Source organism: Amia ocellicauda, chromosome 5 (genome assembly GCF_036373705.1).
Source record: "Amia ocellicauda isolate fAmiCal2 chromosome 5, fAmiCal2.hap1, whole genome shotgun sequence".
Lineage (NCBI taxonomy): Eukaryota > Metazoa > Chordata > Actinopteri > Amiiformes > Amiidae > Amia > Amia ocellicauda.
Genome location: NC_089854.1, coordinates 4,051,771 through 4,075,923, shown reverse-complemented (window position 1 = coordinate 4,075,923; position 24,153 = coordinate 4,051,771). Strand labels below are relative to the sequence as shown.

Here is a 24,153-nt window from a genome sequence, read left to right as displayed (position 1 = left end):
CTCTCTCTCTCTCTCTCTCTCTCTCTCTCTCTCTCTCTCTCTCTCTCTCTCTCTCTCTCAACTACAGCGGGAGAGGCTGTTGCATCGGCATCACTGTCTGGGAAGTTACACTGTGCATGATTACAATTAAGCTGTGCTTCACTGTTGTACCCTCATAGAAAATGCAGAGTCGTCTTCTTCTTCTTCTTCTTTAAAGTTTAATTCCCTCCCACCCTCCTATTGATCTTTTATTGTCCCTATTGTCCCAAAGCTGGTAAACTTCACTGTTACTGGTAGTCTGGCTACTCCTAAATCACCCTGGAAAAGGGTGTCTGCTAAGAAATTGAGTAATCATGAGTAATACTTACATGAAATTGCAACAAAACTAAAACCCCTTATGGCAGAGGTTCCCAAAGTGCGGCCCTCGAGGACGTTTGGTGTGGCCCCCCAAAGCCAACCTTCAACCACCCCCTTCTGAAACTTTTACTATATTGTTACAGTTTTTGGACATTTTCTGTTACAAATTGCACAATTAAAGTTCATAAAAAGGTATGAATTGGGACATGTTTAATTTTCATCTGCCAAGAAATCAGTGGTTCATTTTCTACCGCGACCCCCCCCATCCCACGCAACCTCTGGAAATTGGCCCTCCATCACCAGACATTGGGAACCCCCAATTTTGTCCCTTATTACACTTCTTTAATCCCGTATGACACTTTTTGCTTGTATGACAATTTTAGGTCCCGCATGACATTTTTGTGGAGTATTTTTGCACTCCTTTGTGTGGTCACTTTTTGTTCAGGTATTACATTTTTTGTCCCCGTATGACACCTTTTCTCTGTACTATACCTCACGTTTTCCTTATTGGTTTATTATTTACATATGAAATGGCTAGAAGCTGTGGAAAAATATTCACGAGTTTGTTTTTGTAATACTGTACAATACAGTGCAGTGTAATATACTGGAACAGTGCAGTGTAGTACTGTATTATACTGTAGTAGTACTATGTTATATAATAGAGTGTAATGTATTGTTGTGTAGTTGTACTAGTGCAGTGTTGTACTGTATTTTCACTGCTTTTGACATTTATTTCTACTTACATGATATCATGGGACAAACCTGCTTTCATACTACAGCTGCGGACCTGCAAACCATCTTGGATAGTAACCCATACACATGTTTGTGTATGCAAATTAATATACATGGTATTTCATTATTCAACATACCAGTCATTAGGAACTACTCATGCGCGTTGTATTTTGAGTGGGTCAACCCGAACTGTGTTGGGCTGTGATGTTTGGGTTGAGCACAAGGATCTGGTTAAGTCTCTTAATTACATCTGAATTTGACTGAAGCCACTGTCTCAGGTCTTGACATTTCACAGCTGTAGAAAACAAAAGAAAAGGCAAGAAATAAGCCAAGAAGAAAGACCTAGTACTGAGCCAGATCTTGGAATTTATTTGTAAACAGTAATCATGTAGCCTGTTGTATTGTATATTAGTATGATACAGGATGAAGAACAATTTAAAATAACTACAATAACAATAAAAGCAGGCATTCACATGGAAGGGGGATTTTTGAGTGAAAGAGTCTAGACTTGGCAGGCCGGTGTTTTGGCCTGCGCTCCCCGATCGATGTCCATTGCAGAGACAGCCGCTTATTTTTTTTTTTTATTGAACAACCAGGAGTCTGTCGCTGGAAGTTGCTGCATTAATTAAATTGCCACCTCGGCCGCACATCAAGGGGGAGAATAGAGGTGCATGTGGGCAGTTTTTCTACGAGACACAGCATTAATTGCAATTCATCACTCTGGACTGGCACACGAGACCGTCTCTGTCCAAACAGCTTGCACAGGCCTTGGAGAAGCAGTTTAAAATACACTGAACACACACACACACACATACACACTCACCTGCATCTTTACAACCCAATTTCCCCATTTGATGGCAGAAGCGGCACACTTTCACTACACAACACTTTATTTTTCCTTCTTGTAGAATTATTTATTATTATTATATCAATTAATCTGCTTTACTACAGATTAAAACAAAAACAAGATGGGCATACACTGAAGCTGACCTTCTCAGATTTAAATCAATACCCAGTTACACAACACAGCTGAGACACTTCGGTGTGGCAGTGCAGCATTGTTGCTGTATGGACATCAAACTGCTTCTTTAAAAGAAAAAAAAACACACAAACAAAATGGAGGCAGCTGTGGAGGGGTGTGGTAAGATTGCCACACCAGAACACTTCCTGAAACTGAGCTAAAAATCGCAAAGAATAAACCATGGGGGGAGGGTAATTCTGTCGGGAAGAATGCTGCCCTGAGTATCTTCACAGATAAGACACGGCGCAGGATATGAATCAGCCGGCTGATGTCAATAAACAAGTCATTGGAGCAGTTGAAAAGTATGTGGTGGCACTTCATCAGAAAACAAACAAGCCATTGCACATGTCATCACAGCGAGGCCGGCAAACAGACAAAACACAACAACAGCAGCGATCAGGTGCTTTCCCAAAGGAAACAAATATTTATTAGTGCACCACCACCTCCCCACCCACATCCATAATACAGACATTTACGGTCTGACAGTTTAACTAGCAGATGCACCACCCCGTCAAATCTCAATTACAGCTCGTGGGATTGGTAGTGGGTGTATTTACAGGGAATGGCTGCTCTGAATTCTGCAGGACGGCGGTCAGTCACATACAAAAGAGGGAGGCATGTAAACAGGGGAAGGTCGTTCAGCACACATAGATGGTAGTCATTCAGGAGAGAAAATAAGCTACACACATAAATTATATATATATATATATATATATATGCACACCATATATAGTTCATTTGGAAATCAACAGTAATGTACATTTCATAAATCAGCTTTCAACTGTAAACAGACACAGAAGGTATGGTACCCCCTACCATAAAAGTGATAGAAGCAAAGTAAAAGATGCTGGTTGATGCTGGTATTGTTGTCATGTACGCTTGTGCAATTTCATATGACAGTGAAGTTTCTGCAAGGAAATGAGAGCTCAAGGGAGGGATAGGTGGATAGACCCGACCCCACCCCCAAAACTGAGACTCTATTGTGAAACTGATCATTGACATATTTCAACACTGATGGAATAAAAGGGATCTGTTCGATAGGATTTGCATCACTATATACACAACTCACTTATTTATAATGTTCTCGGGTGAATAATAGTTTGTTTATCCACACAAATATTAAACAGCGACCCCCCTATAATAAATGCACAAATACAAAAATAATATATGAAGGAAAACAATCAGGGCCACATTATTACAATAACTCACAGGTTAAGTCTGTGCATGCACTGTGTGACTGTCCTGTGGTTTCTTGGGACTCGGGTCTATAGAAGCGTCGGACCCAGAGTGGCCGTTGCTCACGGGGTTAAACCTCAGGACCACAGGGACACTGAGAAAGTGCCTCTCGTGTGCGGAGGAGAGAGACTTCACGTCCATCGCACAATAAGCCTGTCTGTCAGCGCTGCGGTTAATACAAAAAGGCTTTTCTACCCCCCCCCACCAGTCCCCAAAAAACAAAAAGAATACACCATCGCAGCTCAGTAAAAATCCTGTCACATTTCAGAGAGTTATTACAGTTCAGGAGGTTCAGGGATTAGAAATTACTGTGTGATGAAAAGCTGCTGACTGCCAGCCCATCATTGACTGTGTTTGGCAGAACAGTGTGTGTGTGTGTATCTCTGTGTGTGTTTTTCAAGTTTTTCAGCGAAGTCTTGGTCCCTGAAGGTCACTCATGATCGCTAAATAACTACCGACATGAAAATGAATGCCATGACAACACTTATACACGCACATTAATTAAACAGTTGTAATACTAAAGGAATGGATTCTTGAATTCTAGCTCTACTGAGTGCTTTAAGGTGGTTTAATGTTGTTTAAGTTAAAAGGGGGATATTTTTAACAATATTTTTTTGGGGGTAAAAACAGACTTGCATAAAATCACTTGGGCATAAAACAGCCTGAGAATCCCCCCCCCACCCTCCATTATTTGCATGTGCTTCATATCATGTCATATATAACACAATCCTTTTAACACTGCAGATCACACTGCAAACACACACTGCAGGGCTCACAACAGTAAAACACGGGAACAAAGCATCACGAGTATTATAAAAAAAAAAAACAGCTATAATAAGAACACTAACAACAGAACAATAATCAGAATAACATTAAAACGATGCAAAGTAAGTGTCAGGCTTGAAGCGAGCAGAAAGCATTTTCCAGAAATTAAAATCAACAGCAGCAGCCGCCAGGGGTGTCACCTGCCAAGAAGGGCCCCGGATCCCACTGTGGCCCCTGGCTCTCTTTAAAAGTTTCCCCAGAAGTTTCTTGCTCCCTCCCCTCAGGGTCACATCGACAAACACACAGCGGTCAAGCAGATAGTGGTGACTTTGCTGCCGGACTCTGTAGCAGTTACCGGTCTGGCCCCAATGTAGCGACCGGACTACATCACATGCACAAGAGGAGCGGGTGCGAGGCCCGGGGATTTGTTCTCTCGGAGGTCGAGGGGATGGGTGGCCAACCCTGCTCCTGGAGACCCATAATCCTGCAGCTCTTATTGGTCTGTCTAAATCATCCACACCTGGATGCCTTGAACTCATGGAAATGCTGTCTAATTAAGCTCAACGACTGGATCGATTAAGCACTTAACGATGTGGATTTGAAGAAACACCAGAGGTCACTGCAGCTCAGGGGTTGTCCTGCCTGGTCTAGCAGATGTCAGGCTAAGGGGCTCACACACACCACAACCCACATCCAGAACATCTACCTCCAGGTTTGAACTGACCACTATCTATCTATCTACAGGAGACAGTTCTTCACACAGAGAGGCGTCACAATCTGAACAAACTCCCCAGCGATGTGGCTGAAGAGACAATTTGGGAACATTCAAAAACAGACTGGATAGGATCCTTGATCACTTAGTTATTAATGGACACCAGACAAGCACGATGGGGCGAATGGCCTCCTCTCGACTGGACACTTTATATATATATATATATTTTTTTTAAGATGAAAAATATTCAGCAACGTTAAACATTATAAAATGTATTATTTCAATTACTTTTGTAAATTTTTTGTACTTTTTTGCACCCGATACATATGACCCCCCCACCCCCGAAATCAGAAACGAAGGGGAAACGTTTTAAAGAGAAGCACCTGTGACTGAATCTGGGACCCCTGCTCCCCCCCCCAACCCCCCAAAATCAGGATACCAATAGTGCTGAGAAGCCCTGTGAAATGGTCTCGAGTGCACTGGCTGGCTGGCTGGCTGGCGTTGTCGTCTTCGGGCCACAGCCTGAGGTACCGGTTACAGGAGAGACGGACGCAGCCCTCACTTCATGGTCAAGGCAGCCGTGTCCAGAGGCACTCTGCGGAAGAAGAAGCTGGATCCCCGGAACAGCTGGCCCTGTGGGACGGGAACACGATATTGGGAATGTTGGGAATTCCAACATGGGGCCGGCTGCATAAAGCTATATTAGGTTAGCCTTAACCATTAGACTGGTCTTAATCTGACAGTAAGACTAGTCTAATGTAAGTTATTAAGACTGTTTAAGACTTAGAGACTCCTCCCCAAAGACTTCAATAACCAATCCTGTCTGCCATTTAGGTTTGAGCATATTCCTCCATCGTAAAACAGCAGGAAAAATGTACTGTGTTGACAATCTGGATCCCCGAGCCCAATCTCTTACCTCCACACTGAGGTGTCTCCAGCAGTGAACCCAGGATCTGAAAATGAGGGCGTTCGGGGGGACCCCAGCAGCCAGCCTGTGTGGGGGAAACAAGAAAAACACACACATTGGCGACACTGACACCACATCCACTCCCACACTCTCCGAACGACCACCTGCGGCCCACTGTGGGGGTTTCACATTACACTCAATAGGGCGCCTGTGTGAATTCAGATTATGAGCTGTCGTGGCCAAGACAAGAGGCTACACAGATACAGGATAGCACAGTGGATTACGTTTTAGACAGAACAGAATTAAGAATCCATTTTAGGCTAAGGCTGGGCTCTGGCAGGTCGGTGTTACACATCCCATTCAGGGGTCCATAGCGGCCGACTTCCCTTCGATTGAGAGCTGTGTTTCTGGATGGATGGAATGGTTGAGTGGGTCCGAGCTACACGTTTCTGGGCTGGAACACTTACCCACAGTTATTGACAGCCATCAGGTCGGCCACCAGCAAGAAGGGGTAGGTGAGCACGCTGACGGCGATCTGGAGAGGAGCAGAGCGAAACACAGGGTTAAACAGGGAGCAGGTCCGCACAGCCGATGTCAACCCACACTGCCAGACACTTCCAGGCACGATAAAGTGAGTGTGTGGGGAGTAAATAGTGGTCGATGCCTATATCTCTACTTCCACTTTATTACATCACAGTATCAAGTTCAGGAGCACTAAGAGCAGAGGCCTACTTCAGTGTCCGAACACAGACAATTAGCGACGCCCCACTGTGGCTCCACTGAAGAAACACCGACAGTTCTGGCACAAAGGCGAGCTCTTCTCACTTCAGGTTTACCAGGAAATAGTACGTATGGATTTTGAATTAAGGACTTAAAAAATAAAATGGCAATTAACAAGCAAAGATACTTTCATCCTGGGTTAAATGCCCTTAAGTAGGAAGGAACACTTAGCAGTCCTGTATTTTGAGTCCTTGATTTTCTACCTGCATAATTGTTAAACCAGACCTCCCAGTTTGACTCTATCGTGAGGATGTGCAAAGCTGGCCAAATCTAATCGGCATCGAACTTTTGACTCCTCTACAGAGTTCAGGGTCACGTTTCTGAGTGGGAAGCTCAGCAAGTCAGACTCTGTGTACTTACTGGGAAATCAATCATTCCATGAAAAAAGACAACAGGAAAAAAACAAACAAAACAAAAAAACAGACGCAACTTCAAACAAAAACCTAAAGACGGGACTTTATTACTTCATTTTTTCTCCTCTCCATGTTCACTGTGAGGAGACCGGCGCTTCTGTGAGGAGCGGATCTCGGACATTGTCCTCCGTGCTGGCTGTGGCGTGCTACGCTGGAGCGAGGCGGATTGATTCTCCTGGATTGGCCCCGGCTGCCTTAATCAAGTTAAAAGGGCATTAGCCCGCAAGGAAGAGCTGCCTACCAAGTTAACAGAAAGCGCCAGAGTGACGCTCAAAGTACTGTGGCTCCGGAGATTATTATGGGATTGATCCTCGCGTGGGGCTCACGATGCAGATAAGAGTCCCTCAGATTGATCTGCCTGCCCCGGGAAGCCCACTGGTTGTACACCCGATTAATTCTCAATAGCAGGCGTGGTATCTGTGGTATCTGTATGGGAGCACAGCAGGTGTGGGGGGGAGCCCCTTTGGTGTGAAAAGGCGATTTTCACGCTTCATTGGCTCATTTGTTGTTAGTAGAACAAAATCAACAAGCAGAAAACAGCCTCAAGCAGAGAGCAGGAAGTGGTTGAACCACTGAGCAGGTGCACTGTCCTCGGGAGAATGAACTCCCCTGGAGAGCGAGGAAGACCTCGAAGCAGGTAAGAGCATTAAAATTACACACCCATTTGTGCATTCGTCCACTTTACAATAAGTCTTAATGAACTGATGTGTGAATACCACAGGAATAACACATGAGCACCTGACGCACTTCATCTGAGTTCTGCTGGTAATCACATGTTTAATCACAGGGCTCTGTCTGGGTTTGGGGTTTATTCATCTGATCAGCATCAGAACTCAGTGGAAGTGCATTCATGTATTATTCCTGTGGGATTCACTCATTCATTCATTCATTCATTTAGAATCTGTGCCCATAATTGTAAAGTGATGCCATTTACTCAGGGGATTAGCATACATTTGCCATGCCGTGTCACCTACTGCCAGCCCCCCTCTCCACACCTTGAGGTCGTACTCACCCCCATCACAAACTTCGTGTAACTTCTGACTGCTGGGGCCTGGGTGAACTGTAGTGAGGAAGCAAGACAGAGAAATATAGCGCTTCACTTTTCTGTAAAAACACAACAGGCAGGCCCCGTCAATCGCACGGATCAGTCAGAGAAGCATACAATGGCAGTGACGCACAATAACACGAGCTGTACTCACATTGTCGTCCACGGCGTAGGTGTTGATGAAGTGAGCCAGCAGGTTGCAGCACCACAGGAAAATGACCTCTCCCAGAACGTGAGGCACCAGCCCCCTAGAGACACACAACGACACAAAAGAGTCAACACGGCCAGGCACAGGTCTCTCTACCCAGAGTTCATAGCTAAAGTTCAGTCCAGTTACACGAGCCATACACGAAGAATCCCGACACGCCCTCCTCCTGGAAGATCTTCGTGATGGAGCCGATCAAGCCACTGGGAGTGCAAAGAAAAAAACACAACGAAATTCAGATCAGTTCACTCTGAAATCTCCTGCAGCAAAGCAGAGATGAAAACTTTAAAGACTTAAATCCATGGGCGTTACCTGTACTTCACCTCTCTTCCGACAAACTGCGCCATGCAACGAATGGAGATGACTGCAAGAAGGACAGAGGTCTGTTAGAGCCGGGCGCAACGCAGACACAGTGACCCCTCATTCCAGATCTAATGCTCAACGACACATTTAAACGGACACCATTGTGAAGGCCAACATGAGCTTTGGTATCAGACCAAACCAAATCTGTGTATCTAGCCGCACAATGTGCATTTCACAGTTATGTTTCGACTCTGTCTCGGCTTTTGCCTGTGAGGAGAACAAGGCTAAGCTCCACACAAAGGCAAGGCTCATGTGGAAGGAGTGACACACAGGCAGGGAAGGAAATACAAGGACAGGGACCGTCTTACCGTGGAACGGATGGGTGGCGATCCGGGAGAGACATTGAACCACCATCTCATGGGAGGTCTGCAACACAGTGAAGAGAAAACTCGCAGACACATCCCTGAAAACTGCAGCTTTTACGCAGTGCAACACTGCCTTCCTCTGGCCGGCAGGAGCATCTGCAAACCCTTGAGCATGTGAAAACACCTACAGGCTGGACATCAGTGTTTGTTGAGGAAATAATGTCAGTACAGGGAGAGGACACGCCTGCTCCATATAAGGGCATAAAGGCTGCTGCCCACCAGTTTCCTCTGATGCTCTGCAGACATACAGTACTGTGCACAAGTTTTAGGCAGGTGTGAAAAAATGCTGTAATGCTTTCAAAAATTGACATGTTAATAGATTATATTTATCAATTAACTAAATGCAATTGATTGCAATCAAATCTAAATCAAATCCGTATTTGGTGTGACCACCCTTTGCCTTCTAAACAGCATCAATTCTTCTAGGTACACTTGCAAAAAGTCAGGGATTTTGTAGGCATATAGTCAGGTGTATGATTAAACAATTATACCAAACAGGTGCCAATGTTCATCAATTCAATATGTAGGTTGAAACACAATCATTAACTGAAACTGAAACAGAAACAGCTGTGTAGGAGGAACAAAACTGGGTGAGGAACAGCCAAACTCAGCTAACAAGGTGAGGCTGCTGAAGACAGTTTACTGTCAAAAGTCATACACCATGGCAAGACTGAGCACAGCAACAAGACACAAGGTAGTTGTACTGCATCAGCAAGGTCTCTCCCAGGCAGACATTTCAAGGCAGACAGGGGTTTCCAGATGTGCTGTCCAAGATCTTTTGAAGAAGCACAAAGAAACGGGCAACGTTGAGGACATGAATGAGTGTCTGCAGGCAACAGTGAAGCATGGTGGAGGTTCCTTGGAAGTTTGGGGCTGCATTTCTGCAAATGGAGTTGGGGATTTGGTCAGAATGAATGGCCTCCTCAATACTGAGAAGTACAGGCAGATACTTATCCATCATGCAATACCATCAGGGAGGCATCTGATTGGCCCCAAATTTATTCTACAGCATGACAACGACCCCAAACATACAGCGACAGTCATTAAGAATTATCTTCAGAGTAATGAAGACCAAGGAGTCCTGGAAGTGATGGTATGGCCCCCACAGAGCCCTGATCACAACACCATCGAGTCTGTCTGGGATTACATGGAGAGAGAAGCAACTGAGGCTGCCTAAATCCACAGAAGACCTGTGGTTAGTTCTCCAAGATGTTTGGGCCAACCTACCTGCCGAGTTCCTTCAAAACCTGTGTGCAAGTGTACATAGAAGAATTGATGCTGTTTGAAGGCAAAGGGTGGTCACGCCAAATATGGATTTGATGTAAATGTTTCTTCTGTTCACTCACTTTGCATTTAGTTAATTGATAAATATAATCTATTAACATGTCTATTTTTGAAAGCATTCTTACTTGTACAGCAATGTACAGCATTTTTTCATGCCTGCCTAAAACGTGTGCACACTACTGTATTATCATAATTAATATTATTATTACTCTCTCTCCTCCCAGGGCTGCAGAAAACTGTCTCCATCCCTTACCTCTCTGACCACTTTCTTGAGGGACGTCCTAATGTCATCCTTGTTGGACACGTGCTCAGTGTCTTCAAGGGGGATTGCCTGCAGAAATAAATAAAACTAAACGATCGGTGAGGGCTGGCAAGTAAAGATGTGGTTTCCTCACTCCGGTGCACCAGCTCTTCATTGACCCGCTTGTGTAAGACAGGAACTGCATTTCAACAAGCCTTCAGCTGGCAATGTGGAGCGTGTGATAATGAACACGCTTTGTTTGTGAAGATACTAAAGATCACACTGGTTTGCTCGTGCTCTGTATTGAGCAATGCGAACGCCACATCCGTTCTGTCCTGTGTCACTCTGTTTCGCAGTGAATTCGACCTCAGAAGCCACGGTGTAGTACCGTTTGCGCACTAGCGTCCCACACCCCCCCGGGTGAGCTCCCCCGCTCACCTGCTTCAGTTTACTGCGGACCACAGTGGAAATGGCACTGGACACGATCCTGGGAGTCAGGCCTCGGAAAAGTCCCCTCTTCCCATCCACTCGGACGATGTGCCTGGCTATGACACAAATCAATACGAACATGTGAATATACCATATGGGTTTCATCACTAACAACTGCTGTTACATGATCACAAAGTGCTGCTGAAGATTTCTATACAGCAATGTCCACAGAGCTCCCCCGTGTGGCAGTACCAGTGAAGTTTGGGAATGTATTCAGAATAAACCCCTCCAATGTACCCTGAATTCCACTGGCTCATGAGTAAGAGTTACCCTTTGCCACACGGTAGCATGAATACAGTAACTCCAGTCCTTAACAAGGAGCAGAGACACATGCACACCCACCATAGGAGAAGAATCCGGGGAGATACAGCACTTTCCTTCCAAACAGATTGGTCCCGATGATGGGGGGCTGAGGCTCATGTCCCACCTGGAGAGAAACCAATTGAACGACAAGATTAATTATACTATAAACAGAGAAGAGTAACAGCATCGCCTTGTAACTCTGTGTTCTCTCTTTGCTTTCAGTTCCTGCTTATTTTACATCACCAAATGTGGGGGGGGGGAATATCAAACAGTGCACTGCTTAGTATTCGTCCTGCCGAGTGTCTACTGAGTGCTTGTATGAAACAAAGGAGATGTATGTCAAATGTCCTCAGTAAAACACCATGTCATATGGTTCATATGTTTTAACAAAGTAGGTATGCAACACTGTTTCTGTAAAGGAAGAGGTGCAGGTGTCAATTGCCCGGGTCTATAATGTTACACCTACAGAGGATGTATACATTTTAAATGCAGATTTTCCCCATGGCATACACTGACATCTCTGTATTATCATTTAACTTACATATTACTGTAAACAAAGTGTCATCTGCTGTATACATCAAACAGGGCGGGGTATGTATTCAATCTGGCTCACAAAATGAGTGTGTTTCTCAATGCAGACCATGAACACTATTCAGACAGAAGAACTTACTCTTCTTTAGGTGTATATGATGGGAAATTCCCCCATAACAAAAGCGCCAATTCTCTGCCATTTTAGAAATGTAAATATGTATAAAACATGATATGATAATATAAGGAATTCGGTGTATATGATTTTCCACACACTATTCGCGTCATGATTGATTAATGTATGTATTATCCAATCAGCTGAAGACTATATCTGTAGTACACCGAAGTCAGGCGTCCACACAACTGCAAAACCAGGCAATTTGTCATGTTATGTTTGTGCACACTTTGACGTGTACTGTTTCGCAATGCACATCAGTCCATGGGGGGGGGGGGGGATAATAACAACAGTAGATAAACAGCTCATACATTTGAATGTATTTTATAATATTCTGCACCTTGCCCAGAAATGATCTGCAGTTGCCCAATACTGAACCGACAGCCACAACAACAACTGCAGGGCAGGCTCGTGACGTCACTGTGGACACACACGCGTACGTCGCCCACTTGGCATCACAGTGACCAGGGCAGATCAGTGCCCCCTCACCCGTGCAGCTGCCCACACCCTGCCCCCCAGCGCTATATCACCCCACAGTACCTGGATCAGGAGCTTGACGTACAGCAGCGGGTGAGTGATGGCTGTCACGCCCGCTCCCAGCAGCACGACCGCCGTGTCTATGTCCACGGGCGACACCGGGGCAGCGGCGCCCACCCCCCGGTCCGAGCGGGGGTCCCTGCGCCCTCCCCCGGCGCCGCTCAGGATCTCAGGGGTCACCATATCCACGGGATGCCGATGGGAAGCAGCCTCCGCCGGGCTGTCTCGGGCAAAGGGGGTGGGGAAGGAGGAGAAAACACACACACACACACGCAAACCCTGGTCACATGACTCCCCGTGCTCGCAAAACACCAAACAAACCGAGTGAGTGAGGACGGCCATCTTGAGTGATAATAAAATATAACATTACATGACAGGGTCCCCTAAATCCACTTCTATTAATTTCAAAGGAGGAAGGTGGTCTTTATTTTCAAGTAAAATAAAACACAGATGCTTGCAGTATTAATGATCTTATTCATATGTTGCACTTCCCTTCATCTCACTCTACTCCTGTATAGCTAAGCGCGATGGGTAATCTATTATTCCTAAATATCGATGGTAAATACGCGCACATAAACAACAGATGACGTCACAGTCCGGTGTCGGCGCCCCTTACATGTGCGTCAGCAGATCGACGAGAAACCGATCCCAACACCGACCCGTAGGTGGCGTTATGTCACCGCATTTATTTTTCTTGCACATCAGGGTCAATAGTTTAGGGCTGGAGCTGCGCACACCTGCGGCTTGAGCCGGGACATGTGCAGGTTTTAAGACTAATCACCCATCGTAAAGGGGTGTTTTGCTGTTGGGAGCAATGTGAGGTAGGTACTGCATTCACAATTCAAGGTTTTAGATTTCAAATGGACAACATACTAAATAGCAAAATCATACTTGATGCATAATTGGGAAAAAGTCTGTACGGCGCTTTTATTGGTGCATCAATTCCACAATCCCAACACAATTATATGAATGAATACATAATCTATTTGCTCAGACGGCGGTTCATGATTGATGATGAACGTTACTAGTTGCATTGACTGAGTTGACTACAGTGCCCTGAGTGTTGCACGCAGTTCAACATGCTAAATTCATGCTAAGCCCGAAAACAGAAAAGATACAGGTGAACAACAAAGACGTGACAAACAAACAGTCAAAACAGTGCAAATATGTGTAGTGAAAGTATGCTAGATATGTACAGAAGTGCTGACTGTGTGTGTGTAATGTAAGAGAGATATAAATGTCACATGACAGCATAAATATTATATACTTTCTGTTGCAAACTAAATACAAGCATAGTTGAAGCTCCCTCCCTCAGCTTGCCTTCCTCTTTCTCGTGTATCTGCAAGATGAACAGAGTGCTACTGACTGAGTGTGTTGCTCTTCTCTGAAACACACCCACACACTAGAGCAGGACAATAAGCACTATCCCGGACAGACAGCTTTTTCTGATATTGTCCCAGTTGCATGCTGTGTGGACCTGGACTTTCTGACGAGTGAGGATGGACGACTCCTGGAATCGCATGAGCGTGTTCGATATGGTCTCCAAATTTGAGGTTTGCAGCAGGTGGGTGGTGTTTTTTAACATGCTGTTTAGTAGCCTCTGTTACACATGTGCAGTTCTGCTTTAAGGATCTGCTGCCTCTCTGGCTGGCAGAGTGTGTGACCAAGTGTGTCATCACTGCCAGCCTAAGACAATCCTGATGAGGATGCGATGGCAGTGTCTGTTCTGTATCTTTCTCCTGCAGCATTGCCTTCAGTATCTGCCTCAGAAACCAGCGCCGTCTGTGTGTAGTAGACACACAGTTAAAAAAAAAGTTGCTTTTTCTAAACAGATGTGGTTAATCTTCATTAAATCGCAGGGAAAGGGAAAGTTCATGAGATGTTTTATGTTCCCTTAGCTTCTTGTAAATCTGCAATACTCTCGGAGATGATATGCCTTTACACTGACTACACTGACTACATTGTAAACTGCAGTTTTTTTTGGGCTCTTGTTTATGTGGGTTTGGGTCTCAAGATATTTGTGTTAGCTGGAACCAGTGTTTCTGTCTGGTCTGTTTTTCACTCAAATGTAGGCTGGGGGTTACTGCTGTTTTCTATGTTCCTGGGGGTTTCTTATGTCCAGCAGTCTGTCCTTCGATGATAAAAAATCTTTGCTTCTCAGTTTCAGGACGTGCGTGTCTCTTTGAGCAACCCGTCCTCTTCCTACAGGTCCAACAGGAAGCCCAGAGCACCAAGATGCATTACCACAATATTTACAAACTTTGAAAATCAAGGGAGGTGTCAAAATGGGGGATGACTTCTTAAGTAGTGGAATCAGATAAGATCCATTATGGCAGCCAGGGAAAGGGGTTAAGGGAATGTGCGTGTGTGTGAGAGCGAGAGAGCGAGAGCATGTTGTCTCTTGTTTGCATTTATATTCTTGTTCGTCAAACACGTAAAAAAACAATCAAGTTCTGCTTCCGAAGTTGATATATGACTATCGAGTTCACGTTGCTTTCTCTTTTATGCAGAAACTCGGCACGCTCATAAAGCTGTACCTCTGGCAGCAATGGCAGACAGTATTTTAGAAATAACCAATCTATCCAATGTATGACCTGGCACAGAATAGAAAAGTTTCTCGTCTGTGAAACCCCACACTATTGTGTGTTTTGTTGTGTCCAGTAACTCACGAGTTAAACCCAGACAAGTGGACATTGTACTCACCCTACAAACGGTTAATTCTTGCACAGGGAACTGCATACTGGATGTAACCGAGTACAAAGTGAAGTAAAAGTGTGTCGTACACAGAACGAAACCACTGTAATAAAGGTTAAACGGGCATTCGATCTCCAGACAGACGAGGTACGCAGTGAGTCATACCCCATCGCGAGCTTCAATTTTAATCCGCTATCCGCCCCTGAACTGGACAGGTTTGTGCACCTTGTTTACACACAGTGTTCCTCCAGGGTTGACTTGGACTTGGTCAGCTGTCTCTCAGGGAAGCAGCGTCTGTTTGTAAAGTTGTTTGAGTGTGACCTTGACCTTTGAGTGCTTTATCTTGCTATGCGAACGTGTTTGAGATCATGAAGTAGATGTAAATGAATCTGTTTGGTTAACTGTGATTGTTCCTGATTTGCCCTGTTGCCGAAGTCTTCATTCACTGATCGGATTAGTTTGTCGTCATTTCGTGAGTGTAAATAGTTTGATCGACACTCATTTCTCTCTCTCTAGTTTCAGTTCTATAATTTTGACCTTGTTCTTTAAATTGTAATCCCATAAAACCTTTAGTTTGCAGCTTAACCCTTCATGGAATATGAAACGCAAAGAGCACGTTTGGGCTAATGGGAGTGTGTACTATATCTGACTGCAGGACTATGACTGATGGCGAGAGGTCTGTGCCTCCTGGGGAGATGGGAAGGAGGGCAGAGAGGCTCAAGGAGGTGCCAGAACAGGCTAATGGCGACACGGGGCAAGAGCTGGAAGAACAAAGCCAGGGGGCAGCGGGCGGCCCTCATACCAAATGGAGGGGTCTGCATACTTTCCGCAGAGTCACCTCGAGGAAGCTAATCCAGAGGCCTTCTTCTCCCATCCTGAATGAAGAAGCCCAGGCAGAGAAAAATAAAGCAAGTCCATCCATTTGTGTGTAGACTTCACATGCTTGTGTTTGCAAACTTAACGGGTTTAAAAAGTAAATGGATAGAATTTGATTTGAAACACAGCTCTGATTTCAAGTTCCTCTTATATATACATACATACATACAGTATATCTTGCTTCCCTGACGAGCATAGTAAATTTATGACTGTGTTTCGGCCTCAATTCATCTTGTGCTGTGTGTGTTTTTTCTGCATTGCGTTCACATGTTCGTCAGTGTGCCAAGTTATATAGATGCACATGATTGTAGAGGCATTGAATATTGTTTTCAATACAAGAATCATTACCACTGAAGTATGATGCACAAGACTTTATGGACAGCTCTGTTTTAAACCGAAACCCGTCATGTTTTGCATCACTAGAGTAGTTCAGTTGACTGCTAGGGGATGTACCGTGCACCAAAATAACCTGCCAAAGAACATCAGCCACTGCTACATTTACATCATTGTGTTTTATTAGTTACAGTCAGATATTCTTTTGGCGAGCGAATATTTCAGGTCATGACGGGCTTCCTGTGTGTTGTGGTTGAGCGGTGTCGTGCTGACTCGCACCACTTCCTGTACCACCCCAGCCGATTGACTGCACCCTGACCGACCTGCTCCTCCTTTCACAGGAGACCAACGAGGAAAAGATCTTCAAGATCGCCAACGAGCTCTTGGAGACGGAGAAGGCCTATGTCAGCCGACTGTATTTACTTGACCAGGTCAGGCGTGCTTGTCACGAATGGTAACGGGGTATTTTCTCTAGCAGCGAATGCAATACTTCCACCTGCTTTTTTTGCTTTCCACAAACCCTCCCCCTCAACAGCTCATATGAGCTTGTTAAGATGATTTAAATCCCTTGGGTTCTCATGAACATATAACTTGCCCACATGTTCTGGCTCCCATTTTTCCCTGTAGTGTGTTTGTTGAGCTTGGATTCTCCACAGTGTGCCAGAGACGGTGTTCAAGTGTGCTGCAAGTGAACCCTCAATCCCGTTATCCAATCTGGGAGAAATACTTTTCTCCTCGTGAAGTGACCCTGTATCCGCCCCTCTGAGAATGCTTATCCAAGGGAAATGAACCACAAAACGAACCGACGGACTCCCAGTAAAAGCACATTGTTTTCCCCTCAGGTCTTTTTCAAGGAGCTGCTGACCGAAGCCAGGGCTGCGAGCTCGTTCCCCGAAGATGTCGTGAAGCAGATCTTCTCCAACCTCTCCTCCGTGTACCAGTTCCACAGCCTGTTTCTCTTGCCCGAGCTGCAGCGCCGCATGGATGAGTGGTGAGACCTTCTGTCTAGGCCCTGGGGTCAGCCACCCCTGCCCCGAATCGCATGCTTGCTCTTCCCTTCTTCCCTTCTACGTCTACAGCAGTGGTCTTCCATCTCAGACCAGTGTCTTCAGGTTCTCGTTCCAGCTGAGCTCCAAATTATGGAATTAGGAAGTTAATTAATTGATAAGAGCTTAATTGGATATTTTTAAATTGCTGCCAGGTGGTAAACACTGAGAGAGACTTCATGATAAGGACGTAAGTGAATACCTGAAAGTTCAGCTGGTGAGAGTAAAAGAGACTCAACAGGATTGAACACCCCTGGCCTACAGGATATGTCCTCGGCTCACCGCCAGTCCCCTTCTTTGCCTTGCAGGGGTACAAACCCCCGGATCGGAGACGTGCTACAGAAGGTGGCCCCATTCCTGAAGATGTACGGCGAGTACGTCAAGTGTTTCGACAAGGCCATGGACCTCATCAACACCTGGATGGAGAAGAGCCCCCGCTTTGATGAGATCGTCAAGGACATCCAGGTGAGCCTATTGAATTAGAAAAGTCTCCTTTATCTGTATGCGTTTGCTTCTTTTCTTTGTGCTGTGATGTTACTCAATGAACGATGTGTTTGGCCCGCCGTGCTGCCGTGCAGAAGCGGGAGATCTGTGGGAACCTGACCCTGCAGCACCACATGCTGGAGCCAGTGCAGAGGATCCCGCGCTACGAGATGCTGCTCAAGGACTACCTGAAGAAGCTGCCCGAGGGCTCGCCCGACAGAGCCGACTCCGAGAGTATGGAGCGCCGCCTCGCTAGCGTGCATTCGCATACACAGGAACACGCACACACACACATACAGACACGCATACAGATACGCACACACACACAGACACATGCTCGCACACACACTGAAGCCATTTCTTCCCGTTTAGTCCGCTTTTACATTCATTTAATTCATTTTACCGGTTTAGTCAGATCCACAGAAGGGCTCATTGTTTTATTTTCATGGTGGAGTGACTTGGTAATTTGATATGCTTTACTAATGAAGCTCAACATTTCATTTACATGGTTTAATTACATACATAGTGTAATGTTGTAAATCTCGTAATTATATTGTTCTCTTTTAAAACCTTGTAAGTGCCCTTGGGTGAATGAAGTAATAAATTAGAAATATTAATTAACAATATGAAATCTATGACCAGCATAGACTTTACTTGACCAGGTCAGGCGTGCTTGTGATTTGAGCCATCTTTTTGTTTGTTTGCAGAATCCCTGGAAATCATCTTCGAGGCCGCAAAACACTCCAACGTCGCCATAGCTGACATGGTAAAACCGCACTTTAAAAAGAGAAAACAAAGATGAGGGAGAAATGGAGAGAGGGATGGTTACTCATGCAGTTTCGGAGAGGGGTAGCTAATATTAATGCAAGTTCTGTATTCTGTGTAAATAACCTTTTTTAAATAATATTTCCTCCCTGCTATTTTTATCTGTAGTTCTGTTTTTAATGTGCCGATTGCATTGTCTTCGTGGGCTGAAGTGGTGGACAGATGTTTAACAGTACAAATTATGAATATGCACAAATATCGGCAGCCATGACTCCATGAAATTGATTTATAGAGACATGTGCACCCCTATTAGTGGGGTACTTTTAGAAAACCCATCCGTGCAATTATTGGAATACCATTAATTCACTCTTTCACAACTGCCATCACTGGGACCATCAACTTCAGCAAAAGGCCCAGAGAACAATCTTGAACAAGCCGGTGTAAATCAACATGGCGGTCAAATCTTTTACCAGTGCAGGGTGGAGAATTGCTAAGACTGAAGCGTATCGGACAGGAACTGAGCAGTTTTGACCCGCCGAGCTTCCCCTTCTCCGGGAGCTTGTTTACCTCCTGTTGCATGCCGTCAGGGTGTCCCCACTGCTCTCGTTTCTGTTTTACACTTCAGGAAAGTCAGAAAGGACAAGAGAAGGAAGTGCCGTGAGCCCAGGCCTTCCGAGCTGGACATCTTATTTCCCCAGCACTGCCTTCTCTGTACAGAATGAGTCACTGCGGTTCGGAGGAGGTTCTGTTGCTCTGCTCTTTGACTGCAGAGTTCCCAGTAATCTAGCCTCGGATCGCGTGTCACCTCTGGCCTGTTGTGGTAGCTGTAAGCGGCAAATCGTGGACTTAAATGGTTAACGTGACCATTTGTTTGTAGCAATGGCTGATCTACATAGAATACACCCCGCAGAGAAACTGCAGGATTGTGTCTCTCCAGGAAGAGAAGTTGGCTGCTATTGATTTTTTGCATGTGGATCTAGCAGTGAAGGACTCCCCACCTCCGTGCGTGAAGGCTGTGCTAGCGTTGGTGCTGTAGTGCGAATGTCAGGACAGCTGAGTATGTCACATTGTCCTCCTGTGACTGTGTCCGTCTTTCCGTGTCTCCTCCCCATGGGCAGGAGCGTCTGGAGAAGCTGTGGGAGGTGTACGAGATGCTGAGCATGGACGAAGAGATGGTGGACCCCTCCAACAAGCTGCTCCGAGAGGGACCCATCCAGAAGATCTCCGAGCGCAGGAAGAAGGAAAGACACCTCTTCTTGGTGAGTGCCAAATCATTATTGCTGCTCCTTTACCTGTCTGTCCACCAGTTTTACCTGTCTGTCAGCCTCTTTCTTCATTCCATGTCTATCTATGTGTGTTTCTGTGTACTCTCTTTGTCTGACTCTGAATGTATTGAGCAGGATAAACATTTAGACAACTATGAAAGCCATCCAGTGCAGCCTGCTGCCCTACGTACAATTTGAGAAGTGGGCAGTATGGATGGAGGCTCACACTTGCCTTTCTCGAAAAACACATGTCTTTCAGTTGTCTTTTTTTTTCCTTTTTCTTCTTCAGTTTAACAACATGCTGCTCTACTGTGTTCCCAAGTTCAGTCTGGTGGGGCCCAAGTACATCATCCGGTTACGCCTGGACATGGAAGGCATGAAGGTGATGTGTCTCTCACTACGTTTCAGAGAATGTCGTTGTGGGTGTGTATCAACAACAACATCATCATCATCTCCATTGGTGGCTGAAAGTGGCCACGACTTGCCGTGCTGGTCAAGGCTGTGGGCTTTATTATAAATAGATTTCCTCTCTGGTAACAGATGTTTGTGTGATGTGGCACCGGAGTGAAGATCGGGACCAATCACTGTGTCTGTTTGCAGGTGAAGGAGCTGAACGATGTGGAGTTCCCCCACTCCTTCCTGATCTCGGGTACGTCTCGCACGCTGGAGCTGCAGGCCAGGTGAGACGGCAGGAGTCAACCAAAACAATCCTTTATTTCTTCTTCTCTCAATCTATGGTCTGGGGGGTGGGAAATATGGATTGTTTTAAGTCATGGCGACTTTAGCTCCAGAAACACAAGAATGATTGATTGTAGGAAACTGGTTTTATTGAGCGAGTGGGACATTCCGCTTGAGGAGACGACTGCTGTGTTTTTGTACGTTCTGTATCCACAAGCTGATTTTTGAAGCCATCCTCTGTCTTCCTCAGGTCTCAGGCAGACATGGAGACCTGGATTGAGGTACGGTAGCGCTTGACACCTGTGTTTGTCCGTACTGGTGTATTTTCAACCCCAGTAAGATTCTTTCTCCGATGGTGGTCCCGTGCATTGCGGTGTGGTGCATGTTGTAAAGAACTTGTCGTTTGCTTTTATCTTGCCTAGGCTTGCCGGCAGGCGATCGACCAGAACGAGAAGAAGACAGAGAGTTTCAAGAGTGCCAGCAGCAGCCTGGTCCCTGACTTGCAGCCAGTCACGGTGCGGGCATCTCGCCGCCTTCATTCGCTCCGTCTTTATCAATAGATCCATTCTACTCATCATATGGTTTATGTAGCCTATGGGGGGCCATTGAAATGTGCAGTGCAGTATCTTTGTGCAGAAGTGTTTATGTCCGGCTGGGGTGTGTCACTAGCTGTGCCACTGCGCTGGCCCACCACACAGGATGCTGTGTCTATAAAGGAATACCCCTTTACCACAAACGCACAACACAGCTGCATCAGTTTAGTAAAGTGTAAACATTAAGAAATCAATGAATCCATGGTAACAAACTGTCCTCTTTAAAGACAAACCTAAAGATGTTAAAATAAAATCTAGATCAGGGGTTCCAGGCCCTTGTCCTGGGGACCCCCTACCCTGCTGGGTTTTGTTCCAAACCGAGTGCTCAGGGACTTAATTGAACTAATAATTTGTTTAAATTTGACTTTTTTAACTGTAACTGATTTAAAGTTGGTTCCTTAAGTTGCTGATACAATTTTATACTTAAACCCCCTACTGTTTTGAATAATTAAAAGGCTCGGAATCAGGAAATTATTAGTTCAATTATGGGTTCAAATAGAGCTTGGTTGGAACAAAAACCAGCAGGGTAGGAGCTCCTCTGGGACCAGGGCTGGGACCCCCTGGTCTAGATGCATCATTGAAGCCTGACGGGAGCTAAAATAAGGGACACATAGGGGTCTTGGAAGCAAAATTGTACGTATCAAACGAAAAGGAAAAGCGGTCACATCCAGGGTGGGTGTTGACTGTATCTGTGACCCCCTCACTCACAGGTGGAGAGGCAGGAGCTGGGGAAACGAGCCCCCCAGTGGATCCGGGATGGTCTGGTGTCCATGTGCATGCGCTGCGGGGAGCCCTTCAACGCCATTATCCGGCGCAGACACCATTGCCGAGCCTGCGGATATGTAAGCACCTAGCCGCCCCGCTCCCTGGCTCCCCCTGCTGGCCCGGCCCTAGAAACACACTCTCCCATCCCACCGGCTTCCTTGGGGGAGAAACAGCTCCTCAGAGTACCGACCGCTGTTTCCTTAGAGCCCGGGATAACGATCCCTCTGAATCCACTGAGAGTCAATGTAAAGAGTTGCGATACATTTACCACTTACTTCAGGAAAGAGCCATGCTTCTACTTTCCAAATGATTTTTCCCTTGTTTCCATCGATGTCTTTGCCAGCCCTGTTTCAGGTGATGCTTTACAGTGAACGGGTGCCCAGCCAGTCCTTCATTAACATCTAGTAATGTGACTGTAAATGAAAATGTGATGAACTGCATGTGTTACTATGAGCTCCTGCACTCGGCTCGTGGAGGGGTGGTTGTGATGTGATTGCTGGCCTGCCTGAATCCTGCGCTGTCGCTCGGTGCCCTGCAGGTCGTGTGCCACAAGTGCTCCGACTACAAGGCGGCCCTGCAGTACGATGAGAACAAGCTGAACCGCGTGTGCCGAGACTGCTACGGCATCCTGGGGGGGCAGATGGACAGCCGAGAGAAGGAGGACAAGAAGAGGGGCATACTGGAGGTACTGTCCGAGTCCGCGGGGCGCTCCTGCACCCCTCGATGGTCTAAGGCCGTTCTCTGATCCCTGCGCTGACGGCTCTGACTGTTCCTACTTGTTTCTCAGAAAGAGGCTGGTGAGGTGTCTGAGCGCAGCCTGATGTGCAGCTTCCTGACCTTGATGGACAAGCAGGGGAAGGGTGGGACCAGGGGCTGGTTCGTCATCCCCAAAGACGAGCCTCTGGTCCTGTATATGTATGCAGCACCACAGGTATACCTGCGCTCACACACACACACACACACACACACACACACACACACACACACATGCACTTCACACTTCACACTTCCCACTGACAGTCTGCTGTGTTTTATTGTGGCAAAACTGGAAGGAAATGAGGCAACGTTCCACTTTTAAAAATCACTCATTTCTTTTTTTAAGGATGTAAGAGCTCAGACCACCATCCCATTGCTAGGATATCAGGTGAAGCAGTTGGCGGCCGATAACAAATGCACCTTCCAGCTCAGCCAATCCAAGCTAGTCTACACTTTTCTGGCCGAGTCGGAGGAGCAGAGAGACCGATGGGTGGAGGTTATCAATCAGGTGGCCAGTGGGGAGGAGCCCTGGCTGGAGGAAGACTGACTGACTTCCTGTTCAGTTACAGGAAGCTTGTTGGGAGTGACTGCTCACAAGACCAGATGGTGAATGCGTCTTTGTGGGCCATTGTTCATTGCTGACATTTATCTGTATCTATAAGGCAGAACTGTACATTTCCCTTGAGGATTGTAAAATGATTGTATATGATTGTAAGAGCAATTGATTTATAGTTTTATTTGAAACAACCAATCTGCATTATAATCTTTCTTCGTGGCAATAAAGGGTGAAAGGAGCACTAATTGAGTAGCATCAGTCGTGTTTGGAGGAAAAACGCTCTGGGGAATTAGAAATTGCGAGAATGAAGTGATTATCTCTGTAGTGTTGGCTGCTCACTTACCTCCAGTCTTCAGTCTCACACGTGTCAACTTTCCAGCTGTTTCTCACTGGGAGGAGCATAAAAGCATCAAACGGGCTCAACCTCTGACCTCCATGCAAATTACATTTCCCTTTCCTTTCTGAAGCTGAAACAGTTACTTCTTTTTATTTTAATTTGTTAACCTCTAATGAGCAAAGCTGTGCTGAATACCTCCCTCAGAAGAGGAAGAGAAAGTTCATATGTAGGGACAGCTCTTAATTTAGGGTAATCAGTAGGGAAATGAAACCAAAAGGGGTCTGTCCCTTGCTGTCCTTCAGTTATATATTTGTTTTATTATTATTTTTATCTGCAGATTTATTAGGTGTTGACCTTTAGTGACTGACTGCTTAGTTTTTCTATTGCAGTTTGAAGTTGTTTGCACAATTTGGTGAAGAGATCTGGGTTCGTATCTCTTCAGTGTTCGGTGCTGGTTGATTTTAATCACCTCTCCCTTCCACATGACATTTTAAAATTCACTGAGCTCCCCAAACAAGTCATGAATCCAGTACACCATTCTCTCACCGCATACTGACTTAATTATATCA

General features: G+C 45.7%; 2 protein-coding genes across 4 annotated transcripts; one reads left to right on the top strand and one right to left on the bottom strand.

The window, feature by feature from the left end:
• Positions 1-2,485: 2,485 nt before the first annotated feature.
• Positions 2,486-12,727, bottom strand: LOC136749236 (mitochondrial carrier homolog 1). Of its 2 annotated transcripts, none has more exons than XM_066703324.1 (12): positions 12,441-12,727; positions 11,237-11,321; positions 10,844-10,950; positions 10,418-10,513; positions 8,824-8,881; positions 8,465-8,516; positions 8,296-8,355; positions 8,102-8,195; positions 7,915-7,962; positions 6,177-6,244; positions 5,719-5,794; positions 2,486-5,435 (listed from the first exon to the last, which is right to left on the bottom strand). In XM_066703324.1, exons 1-12 carry the CDS (start codon positions 12,618-12,620, stop codon positions 5,361-5,363), a joined length of 999 nt encoding a protein of 332 aa, XP_066559421.1. In that variant the 5' UTR covers positions 12,621-12,727; the 3' UTR covers positions 2,486-5,360. The 2 variants fall into 2 exon arrangements, with proteins under 2 accessions (XP_066559421.1, XP_066559422.1); XM_066703325.1 differs by having other exon boundaries at positions 10,418-10,495; positions 12,441-12,726.
• Positions 12,728-13,150: 423 nt separating this feature from the next.
• Positions 13,151-23,492, top strand: LOC136749234 (FYVE, RhoGEF and PH domain-containing protein 2). 2 transcript variants are annotated; one of them, XM_066703319.1, is made up of 17 exons: positions 13,151-13,258; positions 13,898-14,001; positions 15,787-16,039; positions 16,682-16,771; positions 17,183-17,331; positions 17,695-17,851; positions 17,965-18,103; positions 18,577-18,635; positions 19,753-19,893; positions 20,189-20,281; positions 20,500-20,579; positions 20,828-20,858; positions 21,000-21,092; positions 21,881-22,012; positions 22,474-22,620; positions 22,723-22,866; positions 23,038-23,492. In XM_066703319.1, the coding sequence occupies exons 2-17, from the start codon at positions 13,937-13,939 to the stop codon at positions 23,236-23,238; spliced, it is 1,974 nt and encodes a 657-aa protein (XP_066559416.1). In that variant the 5' UTR covers positions 13,151-13,258; positions 13,898-13,936; the 3' UTR covers positions 23,239-23,492. The 2 variants fall into 2 exon arrangements, with proteins under 2 accessions (XP_066559416.1, XP_066559417.1); XM_066703320.1 differs by lacking the exons at positions 13,151-13,258; positions 13,898-14,001 and adding an exon at positions 14,853-15,346.
• The last annotated feature ends 661 nt before the right edge of the window (positions 23,493-24,153 follow it).

Excerpts from the sequence above, each read along its gene's own strand:
- LOC136749236 (XM_066703324.1), bottom strand. The coding sequence starts at position 12,620 with ATGGTGACCCCTGAGATCCTGAGCGGCGCCGGGGGAGGGCGCAGGGAC. Across the intron at positions 8,356-8,464 it reads GGAAGAGAGGTGAAGTACAG|TGGCTTGATCGGCTCCATCA; the intron begins GTAACGCCCATG and ends TTGCACTCCCAG. Across the intron at positions 5,795-6,176 it reads ATGGCTGTCAATAACTGTGG|GCTGGCTGCTGGGGTCCCCC; the intron begins GTAAGTGTTCCA and ends TCCCCCACACAG.
- LOC136749234 (XM_066703319.1), top strand. The coding sequence starts at position 13,937 with ATGGACGACTCCTGGAATCGCATGAGCGTGTTCGATATGGTCTCCAAA. Across the intron at positions 20,282-20,499 it reads TGGACATGGAAGGCATGAAG|GTGAAGGAGCTGAACGATGT; the intron begins GTGATGTGTCTC and ends GTCTGTTTGCAG. Across the intron at positions 20,859-20,999 it reads ACATGGAGACCTGGATTGAG|GCTTGCCGGCAGGCGATCGA; the intron begins GTACGGTAGCGC and ends TATCTTGCCTAG.